Source organism: Onychomys torridus, chromosome 3, assembly GCF_903995425.1.
Source record: "Onychomys torridus chromosome 3, mOncTor1.1, whole genome shotgun sequence".
Lineage (NCBI taxonomy): Eukaryota > Metazoa > Chordata > Mammalia > Rodentia > Cricetidae > Onychomys > Onychomys torridus.
In genome coordinates, this window is record NC_050445.1 from 135,269,556 (window position 1) to 135,284,803 (window position 15,248).

At 42.3% G+C, this 15,248-nt stretch overlaps 1 protein-coding gene across 1 annotated transcript in view; it reads right to left on the bottom strand.

The window, feature by feature from the left end:
* Positions 1 to 295: 295 nt before the first annotated feature.
* The window catches only part of Ccdc77 (coiled-coil domain containing 77), a 35,559-nt gene continuing 20,606 nt past the window's right edge, over positions 296 to 15,248 (bottom strand). The window contains exons 8-12 of the mRNA XM_036182140.1: positions 9,469 to 9,617; positions 5,352 to 5,571; positions 2,459 to 2,584; positions 2,211 to 2,363; positions 296 to 555 (exon numbers count right to left, since the gene is read on the bottom strand). Coding sequence (XP_036038033.1) covers positions 409 to 555; positions 2,211 to 2,363; positions 2,459 to 2,584; positions 5,352 to 5,571; positions 9,469 to 9,617 — 795 coding nt within the window. The 3' untranslated portion in view covers positions 296 to 408. The remainder of the gene's footprint in view (positions 556 to 2,210; positions 2,364 to 2,458; positions 2,585 to 5,351; positions 5,572 to 9,468; positions 9,618 to 15,248) is intronic.

Sequence of the window (15,248 nt, forward strand, 5' to 3'; positions counted from 1 at the left end):
CAACAGTGAAACAGCAAGGTTAGTGCAAGTGCAGACTTTCAGCATCCCAATTTATCACTGTTTCATTGTTTTCTTTCCCTTTCTAGTTTTGATTTTGTTTGTTTGTTTGGTTTGGTTTTTGTTTTTCGGAGACAGGGTCTCACTAAGTAGCCTTGGATGGCTTAGAACTTACTATGTAGACCAGGTCGGCCTTGAATCACAGAGCTCTACCTGCCTCTACCTTGAATTTGTGGCAATCCTCCTGTCTCTGCCTCCCAAGAGCTGGGATTACAGATGTGAACCATCATGCCCTTAACACCATCTTTATAAAAATAAATACCACTGCCCTGGCTAACTCCATGTCCACTGCTCAGGAACGGGTGACCGTGCCTCAGGGCTCAGGAAGCCAACCTCCCCAGAAAGTAGCCGTCAACACAGCCTAAGCTCGTTCTCCAGCCCGAACACTTTAGACCTGAGCTCCTTCAGCTCTCTCTGTATTTTATGAGCTCTTCTACTGCTGTCTCGAACTTCACACAGAATGGCAAGGTCCTGGTTCCCCTGGGCATCCGCTGTTGCCTACAGAGTTGAGCAAAGAGAGGAAAAGGAAGAATTATGGCATCAGCTAAGGGAGAGAAATTAAGTCACAAAGAACAGGCTATGCGGCTGGCTCCTTTTGTACATAGGATAAATGTAATCCTAACTTCCTCAGTGACTCATTTTACAAATGAAAATGTTCATTTAGTCAAAGTGCTTCAGAGAAGAAGGCAGACCATCAAGAGTTCAGATCATCCTTGGCTACCTATGCAGTTTGAGGACAGCCTGGGCGACATGACACCATTTCAAAAACAAAAACAAAACAAAATAAAAGGGCAGTGAAGCTTTGGGGTGGAGACTCATAAACAACTAACCACAGGCAAAAAGACCGGAACAGCATTGGTGACATCACTGTGGTTAGTAAAGGCACTTGCCACCAAGCCTGAGTTGGACCCCAGGAGCCTCAAGGTGGAAGGAGTGAACTGACTTCCACAAGCTGTCCTCTGACCTCCACACACGTGCCATGGCACACATACCACACACAAAACTAAATAAGTGTTAATAATTAAAAAAAACCATGACCAATAAATAACATCATTGGTAATTTTGCCAAAAATGATAGAAAGCATTTCTTTTTTTTTTCCTATCATCTTTGTTCAGAACATAGCAACTGGTTAGGACTTACAGTGATTATTAAATCTCCACCAAAGCTCTCAAGATACTGGATGCTAAAAGGTATCTGGGAAAGTACATCATTACTCAATTATTTTTCCCACTTTAAAAACAGACAGTTTTTGGCTGGACGGTGGTAGCATATGCCTGTAATCCCAGCACTCGGGAAGCAGAGGCAGGTGGATCTCTGTGAGTTCGAGGCCAGCCTGGTCTACAGAGCTAGTCCAGGACAGGCTCCAAAGCTACAGAGAAACCCTGTCTTGAAAAAAGAAAAAAAGAAAAACAAAACCAGACAGTTTTTTTTGAGAGTGAGTGTGGGTGTGCACACCCATGCACACCAGAGTGAAGGTCAGTGAATGACACGAGTGTCCTCAATTACTCTCCACCTTTGCTGTTTTGTTTCTGAGACAGGGTCTCACCATGCAGTCCTGGCTGCCCTGGAATTTGCTATGAGGACCATACTTGTCTCGAATGAAGGTGTGTGCCTAACAGATGGTCTCTCAGTGAACCTGGAGGTCAGTGCTTTGGCTACACTGGCTGGCCAGCACATCCTGGGTTCCTCTGGTCTTCATCTCTCAGCACTGGGTTACAGATGTGTCTGTGCTTGGATTTCACGTGGGTGCCAGGAATCTGAACTCAGGTCATAATGCTTGCACAGCCAGCAACTTTACTCACTGGGCCATCTGCCCAGCTCCCCTACTCCCAAACAGACCTAATTCCTTTAATCTAGTTGAACTGGGAAGAGTGGTAATTTGTAAGTTTGTCTGTTTTTCCAACAGAGTGTTCCTGTTGAACTGATGTTCAGAGTTCTCAAGGATTTCAACGATACTCATCTGTTGGTGTCCAAGTAAGGCCATGGCACATCCTTCTGGGTTTTTGCAGTGCTACTGACTTGTTATTTTCACACACACACTCTTCTGAAATCCACACCACATCCTCGGCCATCCTTCTGGGGAAGCCTCCTGACTGCCTTTCTACACTCCCACCGCATCTCCCTTCCCTAACTCTCTAAGGAGCAAAAGTACCTTATAGAGCATTTGCTCCAGGTCTTTCAGCTTCTGTCGAAGAACCTTGATGTCCGTCTTGAAGCCTTCGACTTCCAGGACGCGTCGATGCTCTAGGGCCTCATAGCGCTTTGTCATTACCTGTAAGCGCTTCCCCATCTTGTTGGAGCGATCCTAAAGATGGGCAATGAGGACTTTATGAAGAGGAGAGAATCATTCCCCAGAGCCGCCTGCATGTCGTCCCAAGTGTGAGAGAGAGCTCTACATACCTTGAAGATCTCTCTCCTCACCCCCTCTTCTTCCCGGATTCGAGCAAGTTCCTCTTCCAGGGAAATGCACTGTTCTTGGTACATGTTGGACAGCTTTTTCTCTTGTATTAGCTTATCCTTTAGGGACTGTAGGCCAAAGGGATAAAAAGGTTTAATGTTCAGCCCTATAATCAGGTAATTCTTTTAATTTCATGTGTATTGGTGTTTATGTATGTCTGTGTGAGGGTGTTGGATTCTGGAGTTACAGACAGCTGTGAACTGCCATGTGGTCGCTGGGAACTGAACCCAGGTCCTCTGTTAGAGCAGTCAGTGCTCTTAACCGCTTAAGCCATCTCTCCAGACCCAGCAGGTAATTCAAAATAACACTGTGGTAAAGAAGGGAGGAAAAGAGTTCCAGAGCAAATATGAGGAACAGACTTGAGGAGACACTCAGGGCCCTGCCATGTCTAGAGTTTCCTCTGTGCTTTCTCCCAAGTGTACACAAGTAGATAGTTTTAAGATGTCCTACTTAGGATTACTATTGCTGTGATGAAACACCATGAACAAAGCAACTTGGGGGAGAAATGGTTTATTTGGCTTACGCTTCTACACTGCAGTCTACCACTGAAGGAAGTCAGGGCAGGAACTCAAGCAGGGAAGGAACCTGGAGGCAGGAGCTGATGCAGAGGCCATGGAGGGGTGCTGCTTGCTCCGCATGGATTGCTCATCCTACTTTCTTTTTTTTTTTTTTTTTCACCAGAGCTGAGGACCAAACCCAGGGCCTTGCGCTTGCTAGGCAAGTGCTCTACCACTGAGCTAAATCCTTAACCCCTTACTTTCTTATAGAATCCAGGACTACTATAGCTCAAAGTGGTCCCACCCACAGTGGGATGGGCTTTCCCCTATCAATCACAATTAAATACCCTACAAGCTTGCTACCTACAGCCCAATTTTTTTTGTTTGTTTGTTTTTTATTTTTGTTTTTCGAGACAGGGTTTCTCTGTGTAGTTTTGGTGCCTGTCCTGGATCTTGCTCTGCAGACCAGGCTGGCCTCGAACTCACAGAGATCTGCCTGGCTCTGCCTCCCCGAGTGCTGGGATTAAAGGCGTGCGCCAACACTGCCCCACCTACACAGCCTAATTTTTATGGAGACATTTTCTCAATTAAGGATCCCTCTGTTCCCCTCCTCCCATCTGACAACTCCAGCTTGTGTCAATTCGATGTAAAACTAGCCAGCACACCAGGTGTAGTGCTCATGCCCTGTAATCCTAGCACTCTGGAGATAGAGACAGGAGGACCACATCCTCAGCTACATAGTCAATTAAAGGGCAACTCTGGGCTCATAAGACCCAGTCCCAGAAAATACAAGTATTTTTGGCTGAAAAGAACCACAAAATGGAGCTCAGAATTTGTTTTAAGACATCATGTGCTCTTTGAAAAGAAGCATCAACAACATGTATCATACATGCTCCATGGAGGAGCCAAAAATCAGTCCTTCAAAACCTTAAACTGGGTCCAGCAAGACAGCTCAGCAATGAAGGCCATCTGCCACGCTGCCTGGGCCCCACATGGAAAAAACTGACCCCTGCAAGTTCTTTGCCCTCTACATTCACGTCATGGTATGTTCATGCATCCCAGGAGTGACACACACATACAAACAACACGTAAATAAATGCAATTTTTAACATTAGGAAATAAAAAAACCCAAATCAGATCCATATACACAAGTGACACCTGTAATCTACTACTCTGGAGGCAGATGGAGAATTACTGGAGCCCAGGAGTTCAAGCTCTGCCCAGGAAACAACAATGAACCACCCCCTTCAAAATAATAATAAGCTGATGTGGTAGCACATACTCAGAATCCCAGCACTCAGGAGGCAGAGGCAAGATCAGAAGTTAAGGCCATCTTCAGTTACAGTGAGTTGGAAGCTAGACTGGCTACCTGAAACCCTGTCTCAAGAGGCCAAAAGAAGATAACAGATAACCTTCACATCAGATTATGTTACTTCCTTATCCAATCCTTCCAAGACATAATCACTCCAGGGCATGTCAGTTCCTCCGTGTTTTCTTCTTTCTCCCATGACACAAGGATTAAACCTAGGACGTTGTGTACACTAGCTGTCTACCAGTGAGAGACACTGCCAAGCCTCTCTTCTCCTTGTTTATTTCACAACCATGAGAACATCCTTTTCCTCAAACATATTCCAGGGATGCCCTCCCCCTAATCTACATTGCAGGTCTCAGCAAAAGCACCAGACTTAAGAGGGTGTCCCCAGGTCCCCTTCTAGTGGGGTTCCAACAAGTAATACAATTGTTACATAATTAATAAAATTACTTGATAAACTATGATTTTTCCTTGTTCAGTAAAATATAAACACAATGAGAAAACAATCTGTTTAACTTACATAGTGCTGTCCCCAGAGTCTGGTCCATTTGTTGAATTAGGAAATCAAGTGTAATATTTTTGTTTTGAGACAGGGTCTCACTCCATAGTCCAGTCTTAAATCCTGTCTAGCTTAGTATTTCAAACCCTCAAATACCATCATGATCAGTTACTTTCTGTTATCTATTTCATGACATCACTGCTACTTAGCTCCAGGAACTGAATGGATCTTATATAACAATTTATAGGCTCTCTAGAATTCTCCAAGTCTCTGACAGGATCTCATGTAGCTAGGGCGGGCCTCAAACTCTCTATTCAGCCAACAGTGACCTTGAAGTTGTGGTCTTCCCATCTCTAGTCTCCCAAATGCTGGGATTAGAGGCATGAGCCATCACATCTGGCTTTACGCAGTGCTGGGGATCGAACCCTGGGTCTCTGGAAGCTATGCAAGCTTCCACCAACTGAGCCTTGATTCTAAGCCCAAGGAATCCCGGGGTTTTCAACTTTTCCAGAAAATAATGGCATTACCTTAATATATTCATTCTGAGTATGATGAGTCTCATGTAAAACTGGAATAACTTTTCCAAGTTTATCTTCTTTCTTCTTACAGTGTGCTCTGTACTGCTTAATCTTGGACATCAAGAGATCTTTTTCAAGCATCCATACCTTCTCTTTATTTTGGTTTTCAAATCTTAGCTGTAGAAAGTCTTTGGTGCTCTCATAAAGCAGTTCTTGGGTATGATGGAGACTATGAAAACAACAACAACAACACCCCACAACTACGAACACGAAGATGCTCAAACTGCTTAGCTGAAACACAAGGCTATTCCAAAAGAGAAATACAGCTTCTTTAAAAGTTGTACGGGGCTGGGGAGTTAGCTCAGTGATAGAGCGCTTGCCTAGCAAGCGCAAAGCCCTCGGTTCGGTCCTCAGCTCTGGCCAAAATAATAAATAAATAAAATAAAAATAAAATGTTGTACAATATGCCAGGCGGTGGCGGCGCACGCCTGTAATCCCAGCACTCAGGAGGCAGAGGCAGGTGGATCTCTGTGAGTTTGAGGCCAGCCTGGTCCACAGAGCGAGATCCAGGAAAGGTGCAAAGCTACAGAGAAACCCTATCTTGAAAAATCAAAAAAAAAAAAAAGGTTGTACAATATGAATTCCCAAATAGTAGCAGTTTTAAAAAGACACACAGCATATTTTTCCTGAACAAAAGATAGCTGAATTTTTTTCCTTACCAACAGAACACGGACAGTACCAACTACTGGAAATACAAAAGCACTGACTAGTCCTGATGACTGTTCTTGATACTTGAAATTTAAAAAATGATGTTTGGGGCTTAAGAGATGGCTCAGTGGTTAAGAGCACTGATTGCTCTTCTGGAGGTCCTGAGTTCAATTCCCACAACCATCGTAGTGAGATCTGGTGCCCTCTTCTGGCCTGCCAGGGCACATGTAGGCAGAATACTGTATACATAATAAATAAATAATTTTTAAAAATGATGTTTGTATCTCTAAAAAAGAATATCCTTAGAAGCTGGCAACTTTATTGGGTTAACACCAACATCTAGAAAAGTATTTACTATAGTAAATGACACAACTGCCTGCAAGAGCATTAAATACCATAAAGCAATCACTATAACTCCTGGCACATATGCAACTTTTATGTTCACAGTTACAAACTGGTTTGAAAGTATCCAGTTTAGGGGCTGGAGAGATGGCTCAGTAGTTAAGAGCACTGGCTGCACTTCCAGAGGTCCTGAGTTCAATTCCCAGCAACCACATGGTGGCTCACAACCATCTGTAATGAGATCTGGTGTTCTCTTCTGGCCTTCAGGCATACATGCAGGCAGAACACTGTATACACAATAAATAAACAAACAAAAAAACCACCTAGATTACGGAGTAGGAGGGGGACAAGAGAAAGTAAAGGGGAGTGAATATGATCAAACTATATTATGTACATGAACGAAAATGCCAGAATGAAATCCATTATTATATATAATTTATATAATTAAAATATACCAATAAAAACATTTAAAATATCACAGCTGGGCTGATGTGCTCACATACTAGAACACTTGCCTAGCTTGTATGTTATCCTAGGTTCAAAACCAGGCACTGTAAACACACACACACACACAAAAAAAAGTGACACCCAAGGACAGTCATTAATGGCTTAGGGTTTCAGGCCACTCAATAGCCTTAGGATGATGCATCTAACTAAAGGAACTGAGCAGACCTGTACAATACGCAGGAGGGCTTTTTACATGCTGGAAAACTAATATAAAGTCACCATTATTTGGGTGGAGATGGCTCAGTGGCTGAGAGAACACACTGCTCTGATCTCTTATGGACTCCATGGGCAACTGAACTCATACATACATAGATTCATCCATACACAAATAATTAATAACTAAAATGAATCTTTTTTTGTTTATTTTTAAATCACATATTATGAGCTGGAGTATAGCTTTGTAGTATAGTGCTTGTCTTGCATGCATGAAGACCCAAGTTTAATACCCAATACCAATACCACCCTCCACCCCAAAATAGCCAGGACTGGTGGTATGTGACTTTAATCCCAGAATTTGGGAGGTAGAGAATGTAATTCAGTTGGTCCAGCATGTACAAGGTCCTGGGTTCAATCCTCAGCACCAAATGAATGGGCTACAGGGTAATAGTCCTATAAGCTTAGCACTTGGAAAGTAGAGAGAGGAGACTAAGTTGTCCAAGGGAAACCCTTGGTTATATAGGGACTTTAAGGCCAGCCTGGATAGAGACCTTGTCTCAAAAAATAAATAAATTTGGGGCTGGAGAGATGGGTCAATGGTTAAAGATATCTACTGCTCTTCTAGAGGACCCAAGTTCAATTCCCAGCACCCATATGGCAGTTCACAACCATCTGTAATTCCAGTTTTTCCTGCTTCCTCAGGCACTAGGCATGCATGTGGTGTACAGAGAAACATCCAGGCAAAACACTCATACATGGAGCTAGAGAGATGGTTAAGAGCACTGACTGCTCTTCCAGAGGTCCTGAGTTCAATTCCCAGCAACCACATGGTGGTTCACAACCATCTCTAGTGGGATCTGATGCCTCTTCTGGCATAAAGTCATACATGCAGATAGAGCACTCACATACATAAAATAAATAAACAAATCTTTATTAAAAAACAAACAAACACCCATACACACAAATAAATAAATATTTAAAAAAAAGCTCAGTTGGTAAAGTGACCTGAACTTCTCCCCAGAGCCCACATGAAAAGCCAGACATGGTGGCACACACTTAGAACTCCAGTGCAGGGGAGATGAAGACAGCAAATCCCTGAGGTTAATCACTATGTTCTAGGCCAGTGAGAGACTTTGTCTCAAAAAACAAGAAACAGCACCCAAGGCTGACCTCTGGCTCCATACAACACACACACCCCTACACACTTCACACACACAGATATTAAACATGAGGCCAGTATGCTGATGGATACTTGGGAAAGCAGAGGCAGAAGGATCTCTCTCTGTGTTTTCAAGGCCAACCTCCACTAAATAGAGTATCAGGCCAGTCAGGGCTACACAGTGAGATCCTGTCTCAAAAATAAAAGTAAAATAAAAACCAATTAAGCATGTTTAATGGGGAAAGGAGATGGTTAGGTGCAACTTAGCAAGGAGCATCAATATGCAACATGCCTTTCTTGTGGCTACTACAGGACTTAGGGTAGGGCAGAGACTGAACAGAACAGCCCTAGGGAACGAAGATGTAACACCATATATGGTGGGAGGGCCATCAGGAAGGTACACCAGCCGGCCGGCGCTGGCACACACCTTTAATCCCGGCACTTGGGAGGCAGAGGCAGGTGGATCACTGTGAGAACAAGGACAGCCTGGTCTACAGACTGAGTTCCAGGACAGCCTGGGCTGTTAAACAGAGAAACTCTGTCTCGGAAAAAAATAAGAAAAGAAAAGAAAGGCACACTAATCATTATAATCATTATGGGAATGTGGATTTGGTCTGAGTAAGTCTTCAGTTCAGGGGTTACTGCGCCTAGTGACGTGCTTGCTAAAACAATTGTCCCTCAAATTATTAGTCTGACTGAAGCACAAACTAAACTAAAGCAACATGGGAGGGGCTGAGGCTACAGGTGCCAGGAAGTGAACTAGGGTCCTTCTCAAGAGCAGCGAATGCTCTCAACTGCTGAGCCATCTCTCCATCCCCATAACCACTAATCTTTTTTTTTTTTTTAAATAAGTTATTTCTCTTTTATGTGCATTGGTGTTTTGCCTGCACATATGTCTGTGTGGCGGTGCCAGATCCCCTAGAACTGGAGTCACAGATGTTTGGGGGCCACCTGATGTGCATGCTGGGAACTGAATCAAGATGCGTTCTAAACAGTAAGTGGAGCCGTCACCTAAGCCATTCAGAAAAATGGGATACCTGGCAGGACCATAATTCTTTTTTTGTTTGTTTGTTTTTGTTTTTGTTTTTCGAGACAGGGTTTCTCTGTGTAGCTTTGGGCCTTTTCCTGAACTCACTTGGTAGCCCAGGCTAGCTTTGAACTCACAGAGATCCGCCTGGCTCTGCCTCCCAAGTGCTGAGATTAAAGGTGTGCTCCACCACCGCCCCGGCAGGACCATAATTCTTGAGTCCTCACCTTTTAGTCAACTCTTTGATTTTGTCTTGATTTCTCTGGTGCTGAACTTGTATCTCCTCAATTCGAATCCGTCTGTCCTCCATGAGCCCTTCAACTTGTTCTCTGGAAAGCTTTGTCTGCTCTCCCAGCTGTGCCTGAAGGGCTTCCACCTATACTGGCCAAGAGGAGTGAGTTAGTCAGCCATCCCCGCACCTGTGACTTCAGATCTCTGAAGGTGAGCCCTTCCTAGGGACAAAGTGAAACGGGGTGGGGTAAGGGGCAAAACCTAAAACGGCAGCAAAACAGAGGTCTCAGTCCTGATTCTATGTGCATGTGTGCTGTCCATGCCTGTGCTACGTTCATACATGTGTGTGTACATGTGAGTGAGTGAGTAAAGCGTCTCCTTCAATCCCTCCCCACCTCCTTCTCTTACAACACAGTTTCTCACTGAATCCCAAGCTAACCAACTGCTAAGCTGATTGGCCAGTGAGCTCCAGGGACCTGCCTCTCCCCACTCCTCCAGTTTACAGACATGTCTTGTCAGGCCAGTTTTTTCTTTTATATATATGTATGTATGTGTATATGTATATATGTATATAATTTGTGTGTGTGTGTGTGTGTGTGTGTGTGTGTGTATGTGTGTGTGTGTGTATGAATGTTTTGCCTGCACATATGTTTGTCTCATGCATGCCTGGTGCCTGCTGTGGAGGTCAGGAGAAGACATCAGAGTTACAGGAGGTTATCAGCAGCCATATGGATGCTGGGAATTGAACCTGGGTCCTCTGCAGGAGCAGCCATTGTTCCAGTTCCCAGCCCAGCCAGGGATCTGAGCTCAGGTCCTAGTGCTTTCTGACAAGCACTCTACCAGCAGAGTCATCTCCTAGTTCTCTTTAGTGAATGCCTCATAAACGGTGTCGGGCTCTACAAGAACCACCCCTTTGTCCACACTCAGCCCCTCATCTACACCACACAAAGTAAGAGTTGTAGTCTTCCTCTCTCTACCCCATTATTCTCGCTGCTCACTGTCTCCTCCTGGACTTAGGACTGTCTTCCTTTTCAGACGCCCCAGTTAGCCGGGCGGTGGTGGCACACACCTTTAATCCCAGCACTCAGGAGGCAGAGGCAGGTGGATCTCTATGAGGTTTAAGGCCAGCCTGGTCTACAGAGTGAGTTCCAGGACAGGCAGAGAAACAAACCCTGTCTCAAACAAACACACAAAACAAAAAAAGGATGCTCTAGTTATACAGAAAAATGGTGACTCTTTCAGTTTTGGTTTGAAAATGTAGAGCAAAATGGATGTAATATAATTTCTTTCTTGGGGTCTGGCTGTTATGACTTATGAGATACTGGCCAAAGGCAGAAAATTTTCAAGTCAACGGACCACTGCTCCAATAAGGATAGGAACATTTCAAATAACATACAAATAACATACCAGGACCCAGTTGTTGCTAGATAATTTGATTACACTGTGTCATTGTGATTGGCTTAATAAAATGCTAAATGGCCAATAGCTAGACAGGAAGTATAGCAAGGACTTCTAGACAGAGGGCTTTCTGCAAGGAAGAAAAGTGGAGTCAGATGGAGAGGAAGCAGGATGAACATTGCAGAGTAACGGTAACTGAGCCACATGAAAAAACAAAGATGAAAAGATATGGTTTAATTTAAGTTAGAAGAGCTAGTGGGACAAGCCTGAGCTACAGGCTGAACATTTATAATTAATAGTAGTCTCCATGTCTTTTTTTGTGAGCGGATGGACCAAAGAAAAATCTGTCTACACATGGCATCCAACATGGGGCCAAGTATATCCACATAAGACCTAAGAAAGCCTAAAAAAAAAAGTTCAGAACACAAAATCAAACACAGCTTCCTCGTAACTATGGTCTCCCAGGTAAGCTCAGCTGCCTATGGGCTGGAGCCAGCCACCAGCAACATGTGCTAAGCTGGGCCACACTGGCATCTGACATAGTAGTTTATGATATGTCTCACAGGATCAGAGAATGCTGCAGATGCTAAGTAAAGACAGATCCAGACACACACACACAAAAAAAAACCTCTAAAAATGTATAGTATGTTTTAAAATGTGTATAGGCTTAAAAAAGAAAAGAAAATGGGAATAGACAGTTATAGGAAAAATAGCTTATAAATAATAAGATAAAGTCTTAAAAGAAAATAAAATAATATAAAAAAGATAAGTCATGTAAAGATAGAAAATACACAGAGAGTGTGGACCCTATATGGTGTCTTATTGATTTTGAATTTTTAAATTTTTTTTAATGTTGTTTTTTGTTTTTTGTTTTTCAAGACAGGGTTTCTCTGTGTAGATCTGCGCCTTTCCTGGATCTCGCTCTGTAGACCAGGCTGGCCTTGAACTCACAAAGATCCGCCTGGCTCTGCCTCCTGAGTGCTAGGATTAAAGGTTCGTTCCACCACTGCCTGGTGATTTTGAATTTTTTAAATGCTAATGAACAGACTGCTAATGAACAAAATGACAGTTATTGAGAGACACTGAATTGTGAAAGAGACTGTTGAATTAAGCAGCCTAGATACTTTAGAAATGCCTTAACTTTAAAAATGGAAGTCAAAAACTGAATTACTTTGGGGAAGAGGTTATGCTTTTTGTTTCCACAGAAAACAAATAGCTGTGGATTCATTCAAGGTTAAAGAGGATCAGGTTTGTTCAGGGAAGACCTCCTGAAAATCTTGGCTACTGACATAAACTACAAGACAGGTGATATATATTTTACCTGCTCAAACACAAAACAACAACAACAAAAAAATCACCTTTCACTGGCTTGTGTACAACACACAGCCAATACTTGTGTTAATGCAAATATGTACGTTACCTTTGAAAGTCTGTATGTTCTCAGAGCAAGGGGACCAGACACTAATGAAAATGGGTGGTCCCGGTGATCCAGGCTCTCAGAGTGCCTCTACTGCAGTTTCCTCAGAGTTCTGCATCCAGAACAGCTTCAAAGCCACTGGCTGAGATGGTCCAGCCTCAAAGACTATCCAGTCAGAACTCCAGATAAGCCCTGCACTTTCCCATTACACGGAGACTGGACAACAGCTAGCTCTCCCAGGACTTGATCATTATCCCAATTTTCTCAGGGTCTCTGGAAGTTATCATTGCCCCCAGACAACAGAAAGCATTCTAGAGAACACAACATCCACATTCCCAAGAGGAGGAATAGATGGCTTTTTGTCGTTTGGTTATAGATGTTTGTCATAATTTAGGGAGGTTGGTTACAAATTGTTACTGGTCATGGTCAAGGAAAAAGCTAAACAAAGGAGATTAGATTCAGGGATCTCTTTCTAAAGGGAAAAAAGGAAATATAATATAGAAATGATGAGATAAAAAGGTGGGTTATTGCGTCTACTTTTGAACAAACCATTAGTCTCAAATATTTTACATTGGTGTGGATCTTTGTATATTGATAAAAATTTAAGGTTATTTTTGTTATACTGTATATATGTTTCTATTCTTGTTTAAGATACTTTTGTATACTGATACAAATTTAAGGTTACTTTTGTTATACTTATTATATATGTTTCTATTCTTATTTAAGGTGTTATACCTATGCAGCTCATTTAAAAATGTAAAGTTTTAGTCCTTGAAAACTATTTAGAATAATAAAGTAATACAGGTAAATAGTCAACTATAACTATCAAAAGTATAGTCATGTTAGGTATGTATTCAAAGTCATACAGATATAAATTTTAGAGAGATAGGTGATCTTTAAACACTTCAAAGACCTATAGAATATGACATTTTAAATGTTTTAATAATGTATGGCTTTTCATGATAGTCAGACATATCTGCTCCTGGAAACACTAATTTACCTCAAAAAAGAATGATGGGGGGGGGGGTTGGGGATTTAGCTCAGTGGTAGAGCGCTTGTCTAGCAAGCACAAGGCCCTGGGTTCAGTCCTGAGATCTGGAAAAAAAAAAAAAAAAAAAAGGAATGATGGGCATCAAAGAACCTCCATATGCAGTGTACTTCCATTTGGGCAAGAAACTGCTTTTGCCTCGACTGCTGACAGTCTAAACTGGACAAACAGGACATACAAAGTGACTGCTGAACTTTGCCAAGAGAGGGTAAGACAATCCTTCAAAAATTTCCTGCTTCACAGAAGAGTCTGTCAGATATTCTAGGCCTGTAGTGTCTCTGTCGTTTCAGTTTTGGAAGTTGCTTGCTCTGCATTTTCTGTTTACTCAGGTAATATTATATCCTTCTGGGGTCTTTGATGGATAGCTTTCCTTAGTTATGACCGAAGGTAAATTAGGTACAAAACTTGGACTCATCATACAGTATTAATACTGGAGTATTTTCTCTGAATTTGCCAAATGCAAATGGACTGGACATTGTAAATGTTTAATTCTTTTTTTTTTTTTTTTCTGGAGCTGAGGACCGAACCCAGGGCCTTGCACTTGTTAGGCAAGTGCTCTACCACTGAGCTAAATCCCCAACCCCATAAATGTTTAATTCTTACCTGATAATTGTTCTTATTGTATATAGTTTTACTATGTTAGAGTTAAAATTCTTTCCTTTTTATTCAGACAAAATAGAGGAAATGCTGCAAGATATTTGATTATACTGTTTAAAGATACATCACTGTGAATGGTTTAATAAAAAGCAAAATGGCCAGTAGCAGGGACTTCTGGACAGAGAGCTCTTGGAAGAAAGGTGGAGTCACCAGCCAGATGGAGAGGAAGCAGGATGGACATTACAAAGTAAAGGTAATTGAGCCACATAAAAAAACAAAGATTAAAAGATATAGTTTAATTTAAGTTAGAAGAGCTATGGGACAAGCCTAAACTATAGGCCAAGCTTTTATAATTAATAAGTCTCTATGTGGTTTTTTTCCCCTCTGTGTTGTTTTTTGTGAAAGAAAAATCCGTCTATACCCAGTAGTAAGTTAATGATTTATTATTTTCCTAGATTTTAGAACATATGCACTAAATAAGTGAATATAACCCCAAATTTGATTTGTCATACAGACAAACTTTCCTATGCTACTCTCTGTATAGTCAGTCCTCAGGCCAATCACAAAGTAAATTCTAGCCAAGCATGATGGTATACATCTTTAATCTCAACATTCAGAAGGCAGAGGCAGAGATAGGAGGATCTCTGTGAGTTTTGGGTCAGCCTGGTCTACGCAGCATGTTCTAGACCAGCCAGGGCTACATGATGAGATCTTGTTGCAAAACAAGAACAAAACAAATTGGAATTCTTACTTTAGGATGGTTTTGTTAGCTAGGGCTTAGCATGTAAACTAAAGGTTGCCAGAAGCATCCTAGAATGTTCAAATAGACAATGACTTTAAAGTATAAGTGCTATGAGGCTATTCTCTCCTGAGAAACCCACTTCTACTCTAGGGCATGCATTACTATTCTCCCCTTGCCTCCTTCCAAATATGCAACACACACACACACAAACAATAAAAACCCTCTGGCCAGGTGGTGGCGGCGCATGCCTGTAATCCCAGTACTCGGGAGGCAGAGGCAGGTGGATCTCTGTGAGTTCGAGGCCAGCCTGGTCTACAGAGCTAGTCTAGGACAGGCTCCAAAGCTACAGAGAAACACTGTCTCAAAAAACCAAAACCAAAACCAAACCAAACAAAAATCCCCCTGTATAGTTCCAGATCTGTACAGAGGCAGTGTGACAGGCCACTGAACTGTAGTTATGCCATCTTGTGAAAGCACTCCTAAGAATACTTTAAGTGCTAAAACTATCTTGGGTAAACTAGTCTCTGGTCACTCAGATCAACTATAAATTCCTAGTGTAAACTGGTCTCTGGAC